Source organism: Aegilops tauschii, chromosome 7 (genome assembly GCF_002575655.3).
Source record: "Aegilops tauschii subsp. strangulata cultivar AL8/78 chromosome 7, Aet v6.0, whole genome shotgun sequence".
Lineage (NCBI taxonomy): Eukaryota > Viridiplantae > Streptophyta > Magnoliopsida > Poales > Poaceae > Aegilops > Aegilops tauschii.
In genome coordinates this window covers 56679490-56700328 of record NC_053041.3, presented here as the reverse complement: position 1 = coordinate 56700328, position 20839 = coordinate 56679490, and the positions used below count along the sequence as shown (strand labels likewise).

Sequence of the window (20839 nt, the reverse complement as noted above, 5' to 3'; positions counted from 1 at the left end):
TCAAAAATAGTTCAGTATGTATCCGAAACAAATGCTAATCATATATTTGAAAAATGTTAAATGCATATAGAAAATCTTTTGGATGTATACGGAAAATGTACAATGTGTGTGAAAAAATATACATCTAAACATATATTTGGAAAATGTTAATCATGGATTTAAAAAATGATGAATATGTATTAAAAAATGTAAATTTTGAATGAATAAATTAGACATCTGTTAAGAAAATAAAATAAAAAATAAAACCAAAGAAAACAAAATAAAAATAAAAGGAAGATAAAAATCATAGAAAACAGAAGAAACAAGGAAGCCGATGCTAAAACAGTGAAAAGCCGATAAAGAAGACACAGGGAAAAATACTGGCCTCAGCTACAGTATTGGGCCGGCCCAATAACCGCCTGATAGAAATCAGTAGGAGCGAAAGCTTGCCTGAAAAAAAAAACCTGACCTGAGGGAGGGAAGTGACCCCCACCCGCCATTGCCGCCTCGCCGGCGAGATGCCTGCCGCCGCCGACGGAAATACGCCGCCCGTACGGAACCTCAGGGCCCTGCTCCACCTCCGGCGAGTTCCCGTAGCCGGAGGTCTGGCTCCTCCAGCCGGCGTCGGCGCCGGCGCCGCCCCGTCGGATCCGAGTGTCCGGCGCTACCCGCGGGCGTCGCATTGGAGCGCTATCCGTTCTCCTCCGCGGCCGTATTCGGCCGACGTGCTGTTCTACTCTCAGGGCTACCAGACCCTGTAAGGTACGGGGAACCCTAGCCGTACAGTACCCATTGTGCCATTTAGCTTTATACATCTAGAGCAACAAACGGGTCACTTATATTTTTGTTGTCTGATACATTTTTCCATGTCAAGTGTGTACTTAAAATTTTAACAGGGCTGCCGATGAACAATTAATAGAGAGATTTCATCCGAAAGTTGCGTATGAAAACCCAGATGAAATATAAATACAAATCGAAAGCTACTAAATACTAGTATGTTGTATCAGATTCAGAGGTAGTACTTTCCCTCCAGTTCTAGAATGAGATCATAAAGAAACATGGAGTTTCAAGTGTGCACTTAGTAGCAACTCCCCATTTTGGTCAGCTCCCCAGCATAAATGCATAATTCGTCATATAATTGTTTCTATTTATCTGTACCAACTTTGAATTTAAATTATTTTGCCATAGGAAAAGATTTGAAATCAGAAATAGCAAAGAGACACATGCAGTGTTTATACTTTACTCCCTCTGTAAACAAATGTAGGATGTTTTTGCAGTTTAAAGGAAAATGAACTCTATTTTTTTCATCTAGTTCAGATATTGTTTGGTCAAACTCAAAATATTTGTAGTTGTGGGATCAAACTTCACTTACTGCTGAGCCGTCCTGTATGATTTGAGCTGTAGGGGATTTTCCCTAAATGATGTCTGAACTGGAGGAATGGCTTTGACATATTTTGGAAGAAATTAAATACTCCTCTGTAAACTAATATAAGAGCGTTTAGATTACTATTTTAGTGATCTAAACACTCTTATATTAGTTTACAGAGGGAGTATTTGTTATCTACTCAGATGCTGCATTAGGATTTTGTTTTGTTTTTTGGGGCCAAATGACCCATATCATTAATTATAACATGCATCCAGACCAGATAGATCAGTATGTATATGACATCTCTTGGTCATTGCCTACAGGTCAGAAGCTCTTACTACTTGTTGCCGCCACCCTAGTGCTACATCATAGTACTACCACTTATGGAGCTGCGTCCTCTGGGAGCATCAGCATGGCACGGCCTGGCTGCCCAGATAAGTGTGGCAACATCAGCATCCCGTACCCATTTGGCACCGGAAAAGGCTGCTTCCAAGAACCCTTTAATGTCACGTGCAATGGGACCGGGGTATATCTGGGCTCAAACGGACTTAGGGTACTGGACATCAGTCTTACCTTGGGTGAGGTTCGTGTTCAGAATCCACATATAGCATCACGATGCAACTTCAGCAATGGCAGCAATAGCACCAGTGGTTTGGACGTCTTAACTCTTGATCCTTTTCATACGGTTTCCAACACCAAGAACAAGTTGACATCAATCGGCTGTGGTGGACTTGCAATGGTTGTGGGACAAGCCAAGGGCAAGAACCAGCTTGAGTACCTCACCGCTGACTCATGCATTTCATCCTGCATGGACGTAAGCAGCATCGGTAATGGCACAGAGTGCTCTGGCATGGGTTGCTGCCAGGCCCCTGTTTCAGGAAACATCAACGCCTTCCTCGCCCAATCCATACCAGTATCAGCTATATACAACTCTACCATTCAGTCTTTCAGCCCATGCACCTACTCATTCGTTGCTGAGGATGATTGGTTCAAATTTGATCGTTCTTATATCAACTCTACAAATTTTGGACGTAAATATACAGATGGTGTTCCTTTGGTACTCGATTGGGTTGTTGGTAATGGAAGTTGTTCTGAAACCAGCAAGATGGGTTCACAGTATGCCTGCCAAGCCATGAACAGCGAGTGCATTGATGTGTCCAATGGCCCCGGTTACCGCTGCAACTGCTCTCAAGGTTATGAAGGCAATCCCTACTTACAAGGAGGGTGCAAAGGTACGTATATGCATCTCACAGAATTAACCTATGCTCCTTTATCTTGCAGAATTCATGTTGACACTCTCCTCACTTCCTTGAAATGGCAGACATCAATGAGTGCGAACCTCCAAACCAGTCCTTGTATCCTTGCAAAGGTAATTGCAGAAACACCGTTGGGAGCTACACCTGTTCATGCTCATCAGGATTTAGGAGCGATGATCCAAAGAGCATACCCTGCGTTCAAGCTGACCCAAACAAAGCTCTGAAGGTGGCCTTAGGTATGGGGTTATAATTGCGCATAAATAGAAAGCTTTTTCATACTTCTTTATGCCAGTCATATAAGTCCAAGTAGAGTACAGTTTGTACAGGTATCATGTAGTAAAGCAATGGTGAGATGGCACAGTATGTGGAACTATTTTTAGCCAAATGTGGGTAGTATCACTAGTTGAACTAATGGAACCGTCATGATCTTCAGGCACATCCGCCGGTGTCGTCTTCCTCATGGTTTGCATGTTTGCTCTACGGGCTGAATATCAGAAAAGGAAGCTGGTGAAAGAGAAGGAAAGATTCTTTGATCAGAATGGTGGTCAGATATTATACCATCAAATTATGTCAAAACAGGTCGATACATTGATGATATTCACTCAGGAAGATCTAAAGAAGGCTACAAATGATTTTGATGAGAGCAGAGAAGTGGGCAGGGGCGGTCATGGCACTGTGTACAAGGGTGTTCTTAAGGATGGAAGAGTAATAGCCGTGAAGCGCTCCAAGATCATGAATGTGGCTGAAACTGATGAATTTGTGCAGGAGATTATCATACTTTCACAGACCAACCACCGGAATGTGGTCAGGCTTCTAGGGTGCTGCTTAGAGGTGGAAGTCCCCATACTAGTCTATGAATTCATCCCGAATGGCACTCTTTTTGAGTTCATCCATCGTAACCGTGGGACTCCACCTCCCTCGCTGGACACCCGGCTCAGGGTCGCTCAAGAATCTGCTGAAGCACTCGCATATCTGCATCTGTCCATGAACCGCCCCATAGTGCACGGAGATGTCAAGTCCATGAACATTCTCTTGGACGAAAACTACATGGCGAAGGTGACTGACTTTGGGGCATCAAGGACACTCCCCAAGAATGAGGTTCAGTTCATGACATTGGTGCAGGGGACCCTGGGTTACCTGGATCCCGAGTACCTGCAGGAACGGCAGCTCACGGAGAAGAGCGACGTTTACAGCTTCGGTATTGTGCTGCTGGAGCTGATCACGGGGAAGACGGCGATCTACCACGACGGCCCCAAGGAAGGCAAGAGCCTCGCGTCGTCCTTCCTGCTCGCGATGAAGGAGGAGAGCCTCGATGGCATCCTGGACGCGAGCATACTAAGCGCCGGGATGGAGACGCTGCTGAGAGAAGTCGCCGAGCTTGCGAGGATGTGCTTGAGCACCAGGGGGGAAGAGAGGCCTTCCATGACCCAGGTTGCTGACAAGCTGAAGGCTCTGCGAAGCACCTGGAGGGAGAAATTGCTGCTGACGCACGGCGAGACTGACCGTTTGGTATCGTCACCTGCAGCTTTGGCGTTTCATGATCCTCCGTCATCGATCATGTTCTCGACTGGTCCCCGCATGTCTGGAATAGGTATAGAGACACCCAGATGATAGTTTCAGTTGATTGTTACACCGTGCCAAGAGTGTCTGTACGTGTTAGAGGCTAGGAGCTCCTAGTATAGCGTCCATATTTGCCCTTGGCGATTGCTCTGCAATTATTTTGTAATAAATTCCAAGTAAAATTCATCCATGTTCATGAACTTGCTGGTTTGATCTTAGTTCAGTGTGACCATTGACCCTGGAAACATGTCGGTTTTCAAGTTCACACAAAGGGATTCTGTGTCAAGCTCAGAGGCCTTCACTTGCTGTTACTTACAGTACAGTGTGGATAGGGCAGCCTCATCTCATCTAGCCTCTCTGTTTATACTTGCTGGTTTCTGAGATAGATAGATGAGATGCTCATTCAGTTTGTAGGAATCTATAACGTAGGAATTAGAAGTGGTACAGAAATTTGATAGGATGGCACTTGCCTGGAAATCCATTTTGGCTCTAGGGAGCACATGCTCCTGCATGCCAAAAACGGATTTTACAAATGTAAAAAATATTTGAAAAAAAATAGATGTGTTCATTGTCACACCCAAATGGTACATGTAAATTTCCAGGGGACAAATTTAAGCATTTTGACCTGTGCAAAAAAAAAAGTCGAATGTCAAATGTTGCCGCCAAATGTTACACTTAATTTTGTTATTTTACTGACGAAGCACTGCTATCCCATATGGCATGAAAATTGTCTAGCACACTTGGTACACTAACATAAACATTTACAAAAAAAATCAGAATTTTTAAAATTTATTTACCATTTTTTTTCATTTTACTGCTAATTAAGGAGCATATGCTCCCCAGAGCCTAAAATCCAAGTTGGACACTTGCCATCATAAGGAATTGTCTTGCCTTGTTCCTACGCAAAAAATAAGCTTTGAGTGGATGTGTAGTTTCCTCCCAAAACACAGGAATTGAATAGTATTCCTACGAAATTCATGTATGTGTTTCCTACAAACTAAATGCATTGATGAGAAATTTTTCACTGGAATTCTTGTTCCTATGTTTTTCCTATGAAAATCCCCCAAAACGAATGAGGCCTAAGAAGTGAATGTGATCTTTTTAAGAGTATGGATAGCATCTCCTATGGCTAGATCCAAAGGGAAGAAGTTGCAGCCAACACGATTGACAGCTTTAAACATTTTGAATATTTACTTTCAAAAACAAACTAGGACAAAGACACAACTTGCATCTAACATGTCTTAAAATTTTCAAATTATAACCCGCAACACACATCGAGAACAAGTAATAGACAACTTCGACATTGAATATAATCTAATGGAAGTTGGGCACTGAATTTGGCCAATCATCACTACTGACGACGAATTTGTGTTTTTTTTGTTTCTCAAGTAGTATTTAAAATTTTGAGTTGAATTTCTATCACATTATTATCGATTTATGTTTGTACATTCCTTTCCATAATTCTTCATAAAATTGTGGAGTGTCAACTGTAGGAAGAAATAACCCTCCATGAACGCAAAAACCAACAGAGATGAGTGCTTTCTTCAGACAAGTGCTACTGAAAACCATTTCATAGATGTTTATTGTGAAATTTTTTCACACTGCACCCATGATGAACAATAAAATAAAATTAGTTCTTAAACTTTGTGCTTTAATAACGATACAATGTTGTGGGTGCTTGCAAATTTGGTGGCCCAATAACATCCGACGAGCTCCATACAAATAAAACAAAAAATCTGCTCAACGATGCACAAAATTTTGAGCAACAATTTTATTATTTTCTATATTGAGCTCCTCGGATGTCATTTGGCCACCACATGTTTACAACACCTAACATTTGGTCATAATCTAAGCCACAAAGTTTTAGATTTATTTTATTTTCTTTGCTATGTTTTTTGATTTTGTTGCATTAATGACTAGGGACCATTTGTTATAAGAGTGATTTTTAATACGTCGATAGTTTTTTGGAATTCCTAAAAAATTGAAAGACTCAAACTTTTTCTGAAAAGCATGAACATTTTTCAAAATTTGTTTAAAAAATTAGAAACAAAAACAAATTTTGGAGTTCTGAACAGTTTTTGGAAACACAAACATTTTGGAATTCCAGAATATTCTTTGAATTTCTAATTTTTTTTGGAAAAGTGAAACATTTTCTGAAATTCCATGAACAGTTTGGAAGGCGTGAAGTAATTTTGAAATATTCAAAAAAAATGAAAAGTGAAAAGAAAAGAGAAAGAAAGGAAAAATAAAAAACCAAAGAAAACCGATAAAAGAAACGGCAGGAGAAAGAAAAAATGGAAAGGGTAAAAAACAACCGAAAGGTTCCCAAAATCGGGTAACCAATATACAGCAAAATGGGCCAGTCCGTCTTCGTAGGTTGATGGCAAGCCTTTCGGCGGCTTTATGACATCTGGGTGGTGGCCCAGATTGTAATTGGGCCACGGGACAGAATCTGGGCAGTAGCCCAGGTTGCAACTGGGCTGCGGGACAGAATCTTGGCTCTTTTTTTTCAGCCGTCAACTAGCAGCAATTACGCGTGACGACCCCCGTGCTAAAAAACACCCAAAAAGGGCCTCGGGAGATGACGTACGACGCACGACTCGCGGGCGACTCGCACCGCAGGTGCGAGTTCGTGCCAGATCTCGGGGGATCGCGCCTAGATTTCCGACCAGGCGTTCTTCTCCGGCGGGCACACCGGCTGATTCTCCTCGCTGCCGACGGAGGGACGGTGGACGAGCGGCGGTGGCGCGCCGGCGACGACCTCGTGGCAGGTCAGTTGATTCGATTCCCATCGCACTTGGCCAGAATTTCCCCATGCGACGGGGTGGGTCTCCAGTGTGTGGGGGTTGGTGACGCGGAGCTCGCCAGCGACTGACCGGAGTCACTTTTGCCGGGGCAGAGAAGATGGCCTGCCTTGTACAGATCTCGCTTGTCGACTGCAAGTTTGCTTCGATACAGGAGGGGTGTCGTTATCGAGTTGGGGTGCAGAGTTCTGCTAATGGACGACACCGAGCGGGTTGTGGACAGCCGCGGTCTCCGGCACGGCGAGGGGATTGCGGTACACCGCATTTTTGATTTCCCGTGTCATGTGGCACACATTGGGCATGACTTGGAGAGCGATGCGGGGGTGCACGGGGGAGAATTCGAGGCGTGTGGCCGCCATGAATGCGGGGGGAGGTGGAGAATAAATCCACCCACCCCGCGGTTGGGCCGACGCACTCGGTATTCGTCTCCTCAAAACACCCCATCCCATTTCCACCAGATCCATCGGAGAAGAAGAAGTGCGAGGGGAGAGATGTCAGAGTGGAGGATGAAGATGGAGAGATCCATGGTTGAGCTTGCCAGTGGGAACGAAGAGAGGTTGGAGAACGCCAGGGAGATCGTTTCTTGGTTCTCTTCCCGGAAGGAGATGCGTCGTGCAGTGAAGAAGGTGTTTAGGAATCCGACAGCGGAAGAAGATACGAGGCTCACTCCGAATGGCTTCACCACGCCGTCGGGGGCCCCGGTGGGCTCGCTAGCCGCGCTGGTGTGGGCTATGGAAGAGACAGAGGGTGCGAATCTGGAGCAGAGGAGGAAGTGGTGGGCGTTCCGCTCGCGCCGCCGCTTCCCCACGGGACCGGAAGAGATGGTGGTGGGTGGCGTCATGGCGATTCCGGCGCCGGGGAGCCGCTGGACCCTGCTACCTCTTGAGCACTGCGTTGGTTTTTCCTTGAAGAGGAAAGGGTGATGCAACAAAGTAGCGTAAGTATTTCCCTCAGTTTTTGAGAACCAAGGTATCAATCTAGTAGGAGGCCACGCACAAGTCCCTCGCACCTACACAAACAAATAAATCCTCGCAACCAACGCAATAAAAGGGTTATCAATCCCTTCACGGTCACTTACGAGAGTGAGATCTGATAGATATGATAAGATAATATTTTTGGTATTTTTATGATAAAGATGTAAAGTAAAATAAAAGCAAAATAAAAGGCAATGGAAATAGCTTATTGTTGGAAGATTAATATGATGGAAAATAGACCCCGGGGCCATAGGTTTCACTAGTGGCTTCTCTCAAGAGCATAAGTATTACGGTGGGTGAACAAATTACTGTTGAGCAATTGACAGAATTGAGCATAGTTATGAGAATATCTAGGTATGATCATGTATATAGGCATCACGTCCGAGACAAGTAGACCGACTCCTGCCTGCATCTACTACTATTACTCCACACATCGATCGCTATCCAGCATGCATCTAGAGTATTAAGTTCATAAGAACAGAGTAACGCTTTAAGTAAGATGACATGATGTAGAGGGATAAACTCATGCAATATGATATAAACCCCATCTTGTTATCCTCGATGGCAACAATACAATACGTGCCTTGCTGCCCCTACTGTCACTGGGAAAGGACACCGCAAGATTGAACCAAAGCTAAGCACTTCTCCCATTGCAAGAAAGATCAATCTAGTAGGCCAAACCAAACTGATAATTCGAAGAGACTTGCAAAGATAACCAATCATACATAAAAGAATTCAGAGAAGATTCAAATATTGTTCATAGATAAACTTGATCATAAGCCCACAATTCATCGGTCTCAACAAACACACCGCAAAAGAAAATTACATCGAATAGATCTCCACAAGAGAGGGGGAGAACATTGTATTGAGATCCAAAAAGGGAGAAGAAGCCATCTAGCTAATAACTATGGACCCGAAGGTCTGAGGTAAACTACTCACACATTATCGGAGAGGCTATGGTGTTGATGTAGAAGCCCTCCATGATCGATGCCCCCTCCGGCGGAGCTCCGGAAAAGGCCCCAAGATGGGATCTCACGGGTACAGAAGGTTGCGGCGGTGGAATTAGGTTTTTGGCTCCGTATCTGGTAGTTTTGGGGTACGTAGGTATATATAGGAGGAAGAAGTACGTCGGTGGAGCAACGTGGGGCCCACGAGGGTGGAGGGCGCGCCCTGGGGGGTAGGCGCGCCCCCCTACCTCGTGCCTTCCTGGTTGATGTCTTGACGTAGGGTCCAAGTCCTCTGGATCACGTTCGTTCCGAAAATCACGTTCCCGAAGGTTTCATTCCGTTTGGACTCCGTTTGATATTCTTTTCTGCGAAACTCTAAAATAGGCAAAAACCAACAATTCTGGGTTGGGCCTCCGGTTAATAGGTTAGTCCCAAAAATAATATAAAAGTGCATAATAAAGCCCATTAATGTCCAAAACATAATATAATATAGCATGGAACAATCAAAAATTATAGATACGTTGGAGACGTATCAGACCCCAATTCAGATTGCATCCAGCGAGGAGGAGATGGGACAGGACTCCGACGAGACAGAGATAGAGGAGATCGAATGAAGGCAGAAAAGAACTAGGGTTTGCATGAGCGCCGCCAGAGAGAGAACACCAAATGAACAGAGGATTTGGTAGATCTGGTGGGGGGAGATTTAACAGAGGAGGGAGAGAGGAATGGCAGATGAAGAAGCGAGATGAAGGAGGGGATTTGTATCCACGCAAATCCTTTGATAAGGACAGAGCTGACCTAAATCCTGAGGCAAGCAATTCCAGAAACCTCATGAACAGACAAGATCCTACGGAGGCGATGGAGGTTGATAGGGAGAAGGCTAAATTGGCCAAATAGGAAGTGGCCAAATCTCTATCAAAAGTTAATCAGGTTGAGGGGCTGAACCAGCTCCTAGGTGGAGTGGATTTGGTCCAACAGCAGGTTTGGCTGACTTCTCTGCTGGCTCAACTTGCTCAGAATTCTGGGTCAGTAGGTGGGGATGGAAAGAACATGGGTGAGGGGGGTACCTCTTAGATCCGAAATGATGGTGGTTTTCAACAGAAGAGAGCTGAGCCAATTGGGACAGGAGATTTGAATGCCGCTACTAGAGGCAGAGGTTTTCAGAACAATTTTGCCAACAGAGGAGAGAATTTCCAGAGATTTGGGCAAGACAGAGACAACTCTTATCCAAGGAATGTTGCAGATGGGGAAAAATGGCAGTGGGTGGAAACACAAACACCATGTGCAAGAATACTAGGCGTGCCACTAAGGACTGTATGCCGGGGCACTGTGTGATCTGTGGAAAGAAAAATCACACCACTGATGACTACAATTGGCTGAAGCAGATGAAACTAGTCCCTAAATATGTTGGATATGCTGCAAAAGGGTTGGGAGTGCTGTTGGTTCAAAGCTCTAAAGAAATCCTGGAAGTGGAAAATCCCAACCCTATGGCTCTGGTGACTGTGGTGTCAGGAGAAGTGAATGAAACTCAGCTAATTGATAGGTTGCACTACATGTTCAATTGGAACTGGCAGTGGAGATGCAGAAGGCAGAGTGAGAACTCCTTCCTGGTTAGATTTCCAAGCAAAGGGAGATTGGTAGAGCTGATTCAGTGCAAGGATTTCAATTTGCTAGGTTCGGGAGCCATCATCAATGTCGGCAACTGGGGTTTTGACACTCAGGCCATTGGAAAACTGCACACTGTTTGGGTCAAGTTTGATAAAGTGCCTGAATGTTTTAGACATTTTTTTGCTATGTGTGAAGTTGCAGCTACTTTGGGACCAGTTTTGGAGATTGATATGAATACCATTACTCAAGACAAGGTCAGGGCAAAAGTGGGGGTGAGAGATCATGAGAAAATCCCTGCTTACACAGAGATAACTGATAAGAATCTGATGATATACAGGGTGAGACCAGAATTGGAAATGGTGGTTGAATTGGGATGGTATGGAGAGCAAAGGAAACATGTCATTTAAGAGGAGGAAATCAATAATCAGGAAGAAGAGATGAGAAAAAGACACAAAGGATCACATAACCAGGGAGATGGGGCTAGAGAGAATATCAGTTTAGGAAGCTTAAATCTCAGTCAATATGAGGAAATGAGGAAGAATGCAGAGGATTTGAAAGCTATGCAGAGAGATTACATCAGAGAGGTGGAAGCCAGGGGGAAAGTTGAAGCGGACTTGGGGAAAATCTACCTTAAACTGGAAGAGATGGAGGAAGAGAAGGCCAGACAGAATGCTTTAAGAGCTAAGGAAGAACTGAAAATTGTTGAGCTGGAAAAGGAGAGAAAACATCTACTGGAGGTGGTGAGCAAGGTGGTGAGCAAACAACAGGAGATGCTGGATACCTGTGTGAATAAGATTGAATTCTGGGAAGCTAGGGAGAGAGAGAGAGTTAGATGAAATTACTGACAGTGACTTGAAAGGGATTGAAAATAATAAGCAGGAAGAGGGCAATAACACATATCTGGAACCTGTGGATTACAATGCCAGCCAGGAGTCAGTCTCCTTTGGAACCAAACTGTGAATGAAATCTGGGGAAGAAGGTGAAGACAAAGAAAATGAGGACACCTCAGAAGAAGCATTAAGGAGGTGTGGCATGTTGGCAGGTAAACAAGATACAAATATTGAGGAGCTGGCCAAAGAGAGAGTTGCTGCTAAAGACAACTATGGTAATTCTTTTGAATCCCTTCATGATAATTCTTCTTTGCTTTTCATGGCTGATAAGGTGGGGGTTGATTTGGGCTGCACTATCCAAATGATTGATCATAACTTAGACATCATTAGGAAAATGGAACAAAGTAGACAGGACTTTTATAATCAACAAATGAACAAGGAGGAGGCTTCTAAAACCGATATTGATATAAATCTTATTGATGTGGGAGACGTGGATATTAAGGATTTATGTTCTGATGATGACCACTCAGATTCTAATCTGGAGATGGATTATTACTCTCATCTCAAGAACATTTTTGCAAGTGGTAGAAAAAACAGCTCTGGCTCACCAGGAATGTCCTGTGGGAAGTCAGCTGATAAAATAGGGGGATATAAAAGGAGGAAGAAAAAGAAAACATGATTGGTATGTTTTGGAATGTGAGGGGGATTGGCCCTGATATCAAAAGAAGTTTTATTAGAGATATTATTGTTAGTAAAAAATTAGATTTTGTGGGCATTCAAGAAACTATTAAGACTGGTTTCTCCAGAAATGAACTCCATAATCTATGTGGAGGGAGGAATTTTATTTGGAAATGGGCCCCACCTAGAGGTAGACCAGGGATATTATCAATGAGGAAATTGGGGAGTACTTTGTTAGAATGTTGGTGTTTGATAAGAAAAGCAAGTTTGACTGGAATTTAGTGGTAGTTTATGGTGATGCACAAAAGACTGGAAAAGCTGCTTTTTTAGCAGAATTATCCAGAATGTAACAGAAGAACATATCCATGCCATGTCTGATTGGCGTAGAATTTAATATAATCAGAAACAACAGTGAGAAAAATAAACCCAGTAGTGATAACCACTGGAGTTTCGTTTTCAATGCTATTATTGAACATGCAGGCTTGAGGGAATTACCTCTGATCGGCAGACACTTTACCTGGGCCAACAATCTAGATGATCCTACATATGAAAAATTAGATAGAATTTTAATTTGCCCAGATTGGGAGGAACATTATCCTCTTAGTATTGTTCAAGCTCTAGAAAGAGAGATTTCTGATCATACCCCTCTAATTCTTGACACTAGAGATGTAAGAAATAATAAGAAGCTTTTTAGGTTTGAAAATGCTTGGATGTTAAAAGAAGGCTTTAGAGAATTTGTTATTAAGATTTGGAATGGCCACTTTCAGGGGAATTGCCTAGAGAGATGGCAACACAAAATGAGAATCTTTAGAAAAAAGGTAAAAGGAGATGGATTTTAAATGATGATGCTTGGTATAGAAAAAACAAAAAACAAATTCTTAACAATTTGGATACGATTGACAAAAATGCTGAGAAATTTGGGTTACACACTAATGACAGAGAAGAACAAAAAAGATAAGGGCTCAGCTTCAAAACCTGCTTAAACAGGAAGAGATGAAATGGTTGCAAAGATACAAAGATAAAGAAATTAAAGATAGAGATAACAACTCCAAATATTATCATGCTAAGGCCAATGGCAGAAAGAGAAAGAACATCATCCTCTCTCTTGACCAAGAGGAAGGGGTCATAGAAGGGGATGATAACCTTATACAATATATCACAAATTTTTATAAAAAGCTTTTTGGGGAACCTGATATCTCCACTATTAATTTGGGGATACAGGATGCTCCAGGGATCAGTCAGGAGCAAGCTGATCTGCTAACTGAACCCTTCACTATGAAGGAACTTCATGATGTGGTCTTTGGTATGGAGAAAAATAAAGGTCCTGGGCCTGATGGATTGCCTGCTGACGTTTATCAACATTTCTAGGATACTGTCAAATGGGATTTAAAAATTTTGCTTGATGAATTCCATTCTGGCACACTGGACATAAAAAGGCTCAACTATGGGATTATCACTTTGATCCCAAAAGTAAAAGATGCCAAACAAATTCAAAAATATAGTCCCATCTGTTTATTAAATGTGAGCTTCAAAATTATAACCAAAGTTCTTATGAACAGATTAGGTAGAGTGGTATCACCTATTATATCACCTACACAGACAGCCTTTATCAAAGGTAGATATATTACGGAAGGGGTAGTGGTGTTACATGAAGCTCTAAATACTATACATCAGAAAAAGCAGAGTGCTATCCTATTCAAGGTTGATTTTGAAAAAGCATATGATAAAATCAAATGGCCCTTTGTCTATAAAATGATGAAGCTTAAGAACTTACCTGACAAGTGGTGTGATTTAGTATTGCACACTATGACAGGGGGCAGGTGGCCATTAAAGTAAATGGCACAATTGGGCCATATTTCAAAACTTATAAAGGTTTGAGGCAAGGGGACTCACTTTCCCCTTTGTTGTTTGATGTTGATGTAGATGCCCTAGCTATTATATTAGACAGAGCAAAAAATGAGGGATTTGTTAGGGGAGTGCTGCAGGAAATGGGAAATGGAGGTGTTAACATGCTTCAATACGCAGATGCCACCATCTTCGTTTTGCAAGATGATGAGGACAGTGCTAAAGACCTTAAATTCATTTTAACTGCTTTTCAACAAATGTCTAGGCTTAGTATTAATTTTCATAAAAGTGAACTATTCCTATTTGGAGAAGCAACAGATAAAGCTGACAAATACCAAGGAATATTCACTTGTGAAATTGGGAAAATTCCTTTTAAGTACCTGGGTCTGCCTGTTTCCAATATGAAACTGGGCATTAAAGCCTAGAAAGGGGTCACTGGGAAGATTGAGAAGAGATGTGCTTGTTGGCAGGGGAGGCTGCTGAATATGGCGGGTAGAGTGACCCTGGTCCAAGCATGCTTGACCAACATTCCTTTGTTCATGATGTCATTTTACCCACTCCCAGTCGGCCCTAGAAAGAAAGCAGACTTTTATAGGGCCAGATTGGTCTGGCAGGAAAATGAGGACAAAAAGAAATATCACCTTGTTAATTGGAAGACATGCTGCCTTCCAAAAAATCAGGGGGGACTGGGGATTCTAAACCTGGAGATTATGAACAAAGCCTTTTTAGCCAAATGGCTTCGGAAATTGGAAACTGAAAATGGTATGTGGGTTGATATTATGAAAAATACATATGTCAGGGGCAAATGCTTATCTGGGATTGAGAGAAAACCTAGAGACTCTCAATTCTGGGGGGGGGGGCACTGCTGGGTGTCAAAAAACTATACTTTCAACATGTGAAGAAAAAAATTAGGAGATGGTGTGAGCACCACATTTTGGGAAGATTGGTGGGTGGGTTCCAAACCCCTTAAAGATGCCTACCCCAGATTATATAATATTAGCTTTGATCACAATATTTCTGTGGCTGAAGCCATCCAGAAAGGATGGGGGGATTCAAATTTAGACAAACTCTGATTGGAGACCTTATTGACCTTTGGGGTAGTCTGAAATTGAGATGTGAGGAAGTTAGGATGTTTGGGGGTAAGGATCAACCAATGCGGATGTTAACCAAAGATAGAAAGTTTTCGGTGAAGTCTCTTTATGATTTTCTCATTAAAACTGATGTTGGCTTTCCCCAAAAGTTTCTGTGGAAAACCAAAACTTCTGCTAAGATCAAAATGTTTCTTTGGCTGTTGGCTAGGAAGAGCATTCTAACTAAAGATAATTTGACCAGAAGAGGTTGGAAAGGGAATAAAAGTTGTGTCTTCTGTGGAAAGGATGAATCAATTGATCATTTATTTTTTCTTACTCTACTGCTAAATTGATGTGGAGCCTGATTAAATGCTCTTTTGATCTTCGAAATATTCCACAGAACTTGGATAATTGTTTGTTCTCTTGGATCAAAACATTCCATCAGACACAAAGACATCTGGTGATTGTTGGGGTGGCTGCAATGTTTTGGTCCATCTGGAAATGCAGAAATGATGTGATTTTCAGATCAAAAATTTTGAATGATCCTATGACAATTGTTAGGAAAATGTGCAACTAGATTATTGACTGGTCTATTTTGCAGAAAAAAAACCCATGCTGATGCTGGGAGCAAAAATAATCGAGCGGGTGGCAAGTGAAGTTTACAAGGCGTCACAAGGATGGAGGCCTGGGGAGAAGACTGGGAGCTGCTGATGACTAGGCAGCTTTAGTTTTCATTCTGGCTTCTATCTAGCTGTCTGCCGCTTGTAATCTTTTCTTTTAGCTAGCTTTTGAACCTGTGTCTGTCCTGGAGATTTCATTGATGCTGTGAACCTCTACTTTACCATTGGTTTCGTTAATGAAATTGGAGGGAAAACCCCCTCTTTTAATCAAAAAAAGCAACAATTACGCGGGACAGAATCTTCGAACCAGCAGCAGGTCCTAGATACTTCTTCTTCGCCGGCGGAGAGGAGAAGCGGCTGGCGACAGCGTCGTCCGGGAGGAGCGCGACGCCACCGGAGGCATGGAGTTTCTGATGCAGCCGATTAGCAGGTGATGTCGTCGAATCCTTCATCTCCTCTGGCAATGGATCTGGAGCAGGAGAGTGATGTGCACTGACGGATTCTCCCCCCAAAGCTTCACAGGTTCCCAATCCTTGAGAGGATGGACGACGCGGATCGGCCGCCGGAGCCAGGGGAGTACGTCGTGCCGGCGATTGAATCTGACGCCCCTGCCATGATGGAGGTTGAGGCGGTGAGTGGGGATGCACAGGCGCAGCTCGTCGTCGCGGATGCCCCCCCCCCCGGCCAAGGGGAAGGTGAATCCAGAGGCCCCGGGGTGGAAGAAGAGGTTAGTAGGGAACAAATTCTTGGTTGTAATCACTAAGCTGGTTTAGGAGGCTGTTATCTTATCTCTACTTGCTGAAGATTTTTTGTTCGGTGGGCTCTAGAAATTTATGGTTACATGGAGCGCCGTTCGGTCATTGGCATAAAATTGGCCGTGCCGCATTTCAGGAAGGCATTGAAATGCATGATAGATATGGGATTTCCTTCCATCTGTTTTTGGTGTGAGCTAGTATCAGTCTGAAGTCTGAACCCGGAACGAACAGTAGATTAGTAAGCATATTTGATCAAGTTTTATAAGTTTGTAATGGTTAGTAGTTGGCGGAAGTCGATGCGTTGGACAATGCCGCGGGCTTTCTAGTTTACTTGTGTTCAGGTCATTGTCGTTCAGTTGGGCGTGTGTATTTCAGTTCCCTGTGTATTCGGTAATGATGGGCGCGTTCGCTCTGTAGTCGGTAATCATGGGTGCGTTCGTTGCGAACTGTCATGGTGCTGCGATCATCGTGCATAGTTTTGAAACTCCTGATTGTAGCATTTGACATTATAATTTCTTCAGGGTCCGGGTTGGATCAGCGGCTCCGGGGCGGACTCCATGTCCGACGCAGGCGTCCACATTGGAGAATGCAATCAGGAGTTCCGCCGATAATCCAGGAGATGAGGTGACAGTACCTAAACTTGGCACTACCTTTGATTCTCTGGAAGAGGCCTATGACTTTTACAATCTCTACTCGTGGGAGAAGGGATTTGGTATAAGATACGGAAAGAGCCGGTTAAATATCCGGAGGACAAAGTGCATGCAAGAAATTGTTTGTGGTTACGCGGTAAGTGCTAATGTCTGGCAGTATTTCCTGGAAGATCGATGTGGGGGCTATACTGACGAATGAAATGTGTGTTTATCTCTGCTCTTTTTTACATGCAGGGGAAGCCTGTTTTAGAGAATACACAATCATGCCGATGCAACTGTCCAGCGCTGATCAGATTGCTGAGATTGGAAGACAACAGATGGTACATAGCGGAGCACAGAGAGAAGCACAACCATTCGCTATCTCCAAACTGTGGGGAGACCATACACTGGCCTTCGCACAAGCGCATAGATGCTTACAGCAAGGATTTGGTAAAGCAGTTGAAGCATAACATTTTTAACCTAAGCAAGATTTACAGCATAATTGGTAGTTTTTTTGGTACGATGGAGGAGGTCCCCTTCACGAAGCGATCATTGAAGACATTATGCGGGAAGTTAGGACCTGAACAGGCAGATGGTGATGTGAGGAAGACAATGGAAGTCTTCAAGGAGTTGGGTGCAAACAATCCACACTTCACGTACCGAGTGCAGGCAGACGGGGAAGGGCGGATAAAGGGCCTGATGTGGACCAATGGCAGCAACCGGTTGCAGTACAGTTTTTTCGGGGATGCGGTTATGTTCGATACGACCTACAGGACCAGTCTGTACGATATGATGTTCGGTTTGTTTGTGGGCTTAAACAACCATTTCCAGAGTGTGCTCCTGGCCGGGGTGCTGATCAGAGATGAGACTGTCGAAAGCATGGAGTGGGTTTTTTCAGAGTTCTTACATATGATGGGTGGGGGCTGCTCCGAAAACGATACTAACAGGTAAAAAATATATGGAGCACGTATGTGATGGTTGTGTAACTGATATCGAACTTATTTATGGAAGAGCACATGCCCAACTGATTTTGTATTCTTTATGCAACTGCAGACCAAATTAGAGCTATGGAGGTTCCTGTAAAGAATACCATGCTGGACACCGCGCACCGATGGTGCAAGTGGCATGTTCTAATGAAGGCTAAAGAGTCGCTCGAAGCACTATACACGAAAAATAATGTGTTCCGTGCAGAGTTCCACAAAGTGGTCAATGACATGATAACAATTGAAGAGTTTGAGGAGGCGTGGCGCTTTCTCATTGAGAAGTACAACCTTAGGACACATCCATACATGACCAAGATATACAAGATAAGGCACAAGTGGGCGAAGCCTTATTTCAAAAGTGTTTTCTGTGTAAAGATGACGAGCACGCAGAGGAGTGAGAGCGCGAACCACATGCTGAAAAACTATGTACCACCTGGGTGCCCAATGCATTTATTCGTGAATAAATACATGAGACTTCAGTTCGACCGTGAATCAGAAGAGAATTACGAGGATAAGAGAACCAGAATTGTAACGTCCTTGACTTAAAATAATTGTTTTGTTCTATCCCAGAATTTCTTAAGGTGTCGCGGCAATCATACACAATTTTTTTCATGCAGGGGAGGCCGCTGATGAGTGCCAACTTGGCTATCGAGCGGCATGCTGCAGAGATCTACACACAAGCTATGTTCGAGCAATTTGGACATATACTATACGAGTCCGGCGCATACCAAGTTGAAGAAGTGGAGAAGAACAAATTGTATGTTGCGACACACACCAAGCCGGAACGCAGGGAGAAATGGCGCAAGGTGTCATACAATGTGTCGGTGATCCGACAAGGAGTAAAATTTGTTTGTGAATGTGGCCACTTCTCTCACATGGGTCTGCTGTTCTGAAGGTTAGGAAGCAGCTGCTGGATTGTTTGTCATCTCTTCGTGCTGTGTCGTTGAATGCATGACTGGTTCTAAGTTCTAACGCTTGTGTCGCAGGTTCTTGATTTTACACGTATGAAGCAAATACCGCCTAAGCACATTATGAAGATATGAACGAGGGATGCCCGTGACGTGCTGCCATCTCACTTGGCCCAATACCAGAAGGACCAGATGTAAAAACAATGAGACCAACCCAAGGGATAACCCTCGTTGGCATTTTTTTATAGGAGAAACTCCGCGAGCACCACGCGTCCGAGCCAAGACTCGAACTCAGGTGGGCTGGCAGCAACCTCAGCTACCCAGCCAACGGGTCGACGCCCCGTCCTCGAAGGACCAGATGTACAAACGGCCATTTACATACAGGCATTTCAACATGTATATGAATGCAATGGAGTTGGTGCGTCTTGGAGACGCGAGTGTGGATGCGTACAACAAACTCATGTCTCTGTTCAAGGCGAATATGCAGGAGATGAAGCCATTCGCCGAAGTTCACGATGGGCTAGGTTTGGAAGGTCGAGTACCAGATAATGGAATTGTCGTAGATCAGCTGGAAATCGGTGAGGGCATCGAGCAAGGTTTAATACAGGCACAGCAGGCAGAATTTAGGGATTGTCACAATATCTCTGCTTCAGGATCGATTAATACACTAGCGGGGTTGTCTGATCCGGCTAAAAGAAACAAAGTTGGTCGTCTAACGACCGGGAGGGAGAAAGCACCATATGATGGTTTGAGCAAGCAGCCAAGATTATGCACTATCTACCGGAAGCAAGGTCACAAGCGAACGACGTGCCCTGAAAGGGGCGACGCTCCAAAGCAACCTAGAAGGCCTGGAAGGTGCAAAAATTGTAGCGTCGAAGGTCATCGCAGAAACAACTGCACAAAGCCCCTAGATATGAGGATGCCAGACCTTCAGATTTCCTGGTATGATGAGTTGGCAGTTGATGGCTGTTCCCGGGATTTGTTTCCTGGCCAGACCGAGTGCAAGTTTTGACTGAAAATATGATATTGTTCACAACTATTTAAGCAGTGTGAGGTTTATGCATTTCCTGTGGCATTGTGAATTGGTACGTACATAAAGGGGTGGACCCACGTTGATGTGAGTGGGGGGCCATGGCCCCCACTCCAAGGTTTGAAAATCCTGTAGGATTTGGTTGTATTTTTAGAAATACATACTAAAACTCTCTAAATTTATACAAAATGTGCCAAAATATGTCCCGCACTCAAGTATTTTGCCCCCGCTCAAAAAAGTTTTTAGGTTCGCCCTCTGCGTACATAAGCCTAGTTTATATCTGTCTGGGTTTGTCTGACGAGGTAGGGATGGGTTTGTGCTGGTTATCAGGCGTGCGGTGTGGCTCAACTCAATTTAATTTGGACATGCGGGAAATACGGCCGAAGGGATTCAGTGTTGTAAACGTAGGCAGGCTCCATGCAGAACTATCTGCACAAGTGGTTCATAAGTTTAAATTCCATGTGGAGAGTGCATTTGTAGGTGGGAATGGACACATGGCATGCCCTTTTGTTACACCTGCAACTTGGTTTTGCAATTTCGAAATTCGAATGAGCTGGGCGGGAATGGAAAGGGCATTGGAATGAGCATCGGGGCCGTCAGATCTGCAGTCCATAGATGACTGTTAGGCCTTGTTCGGAATCCCTCCTCTCCGCTCTGACTCCGCGGAGTTGTGGAGCTCACTTTTAGTCGCTCCGTGAAAATGAGCTAGAGCCTGGTCCGCTCCGGAGCGGAGTGGAGGGAGCGGAGAGGAGGCGAACGCGGCCTTAGATCTCCTGGACCTGCACATATTTTTGGAACTCTTAGGGATGTTTCCTACAAAGTTGTTAAGGCTCGTCGTGAGGCCATTGGATGATATCAGAAACAGATAGGTGAGATGCTAAGATGTGAATGTGCTCTTTTTAGAGGGTTTGGGTAGCATCTCCTATGGCTTGCTCTAAAGTGAAGAAGTTGCAGCCGACACGATTGACAACTTTGAACATATTGAATATTCTTTTGT

The 20839-nt window shown here is 43.9% G+C and overlaps 2 protein-coding genes and 1 long non-coding RNA gene across 5 annotated transcripts; all 3 read left to right on the top strand.

Annotated features, from left to right (window-relative positions):
* Positions 1–444: 444 nt before the first annotated feature.
* Positions 445–4361, top strand: LOC109732936 (wall-associated receptor kinase 2). Of its 2 annotated transcripts, XM_020292143.4 has the most exons (4): positions 445–741; positions 1669–2577; positions 2667–2837; positions 3035–4361. In XM_020292143.4, exons 2-4 carry the CDS (start codon positions 1758–1760, stop codon positions 4210–4212), a joined length of 2169 nt encoding a protein of 722 aa, XP_020147732.1. In that variant the 5' UTR covers positions 445–741; positions 1669–1757; the 3' UTR covers positions 4213–4361. The 2 variants fall into 2 exon arrangements, with proteins under 2 accessions (XP_020147732.1, XP_020147731.1); XM_020292142.3 differs by lacking the exon at positions 445–741 and having other exon boundaries at positions 1587–2577.
* A 2346-nt stretch (positions 4362–6707) lies between these two features.
* On the top strand, positions 6708–15738 carry LOC141027443 (uncharacterized). Its single transcript, XR_012189192.1, has 2 exons — positions 6708–6932; positions 15519–15738. It is a non-coding gene; the product is annotated as an uncharacterized lncRNA (long non-coding RNA).
* A 951-nt stretch (positions 15739–16689) lies between these two features.
* On the top strand, positions 16690–20006 carry LOC109732928 (protein FAR1-RELATED SEQUENCE 5). 2 transcript variants are annotated; one of them, XM_073503133.1, is made up of 5 exons: positions 16690–17078; positions 17177–17868; positions 17975–18432; positions 18522–18799; positions 18891–20006. In XM_073503133.1, the coding sequence occupies exons 3-4, from the start codon at positions 17989–17991 to the stop codon at positions 18795–18797; spliced, it is 720 nt and encodes a 239-aa protein (XP_073359234.1). In that variant the 5' UTR covers positions 16690–17078; positions 17177–17868; positions 17975–17988; the 3' UTR covers positions 18798–18799; positions 18891–20006. The 2 variants fall into 2 exon arrangements, with proteins under 2 accessions (XP_073359234.1, XP_040251522.2); XM_040395588.3 differs by lacking the exons at positions 18522–18799; positions 18891–20006 and having other exon boundaries at positions 17975–18257.
* Positions 20007–20839: the final 833 nt, after the last annotated feature.

Coding starts and splice junctions, on each gene's coding strand:
- LOC109732936 (XM_020292142.3), top strand. CDS start 1,587: ATGACCCATATCATTAATTATAACATGCATCCAGACCAGATAGATCAG. Junction 2,578..2,666: donor CTTACAAGGAGGGTGCAAAG/GTACGTATATGC, acceptor TTGAAATGGCAG/ACATCAATGAGTGCGAACCT. Junction 2,838..3,034: donor AGCTCTGAAGGTGGCCTTAG/GTATGGGGTTAT, acceptor CATGATCTTCAG/GCACATCCGCCGGTGTCGTC.
- LOC109732928 (XM_040395588.3), top strand. CDS start 17,052: ATGCAAGAAATTGTTTGTGGTTACGCG. Junction 17,079..17,176: donor AAATTGTTTGTGGTTACGCG/GTAAGTGCTAAT, acceptor TTTTACATGCAG/GGGAAGCCTGTTTTAGAGAA.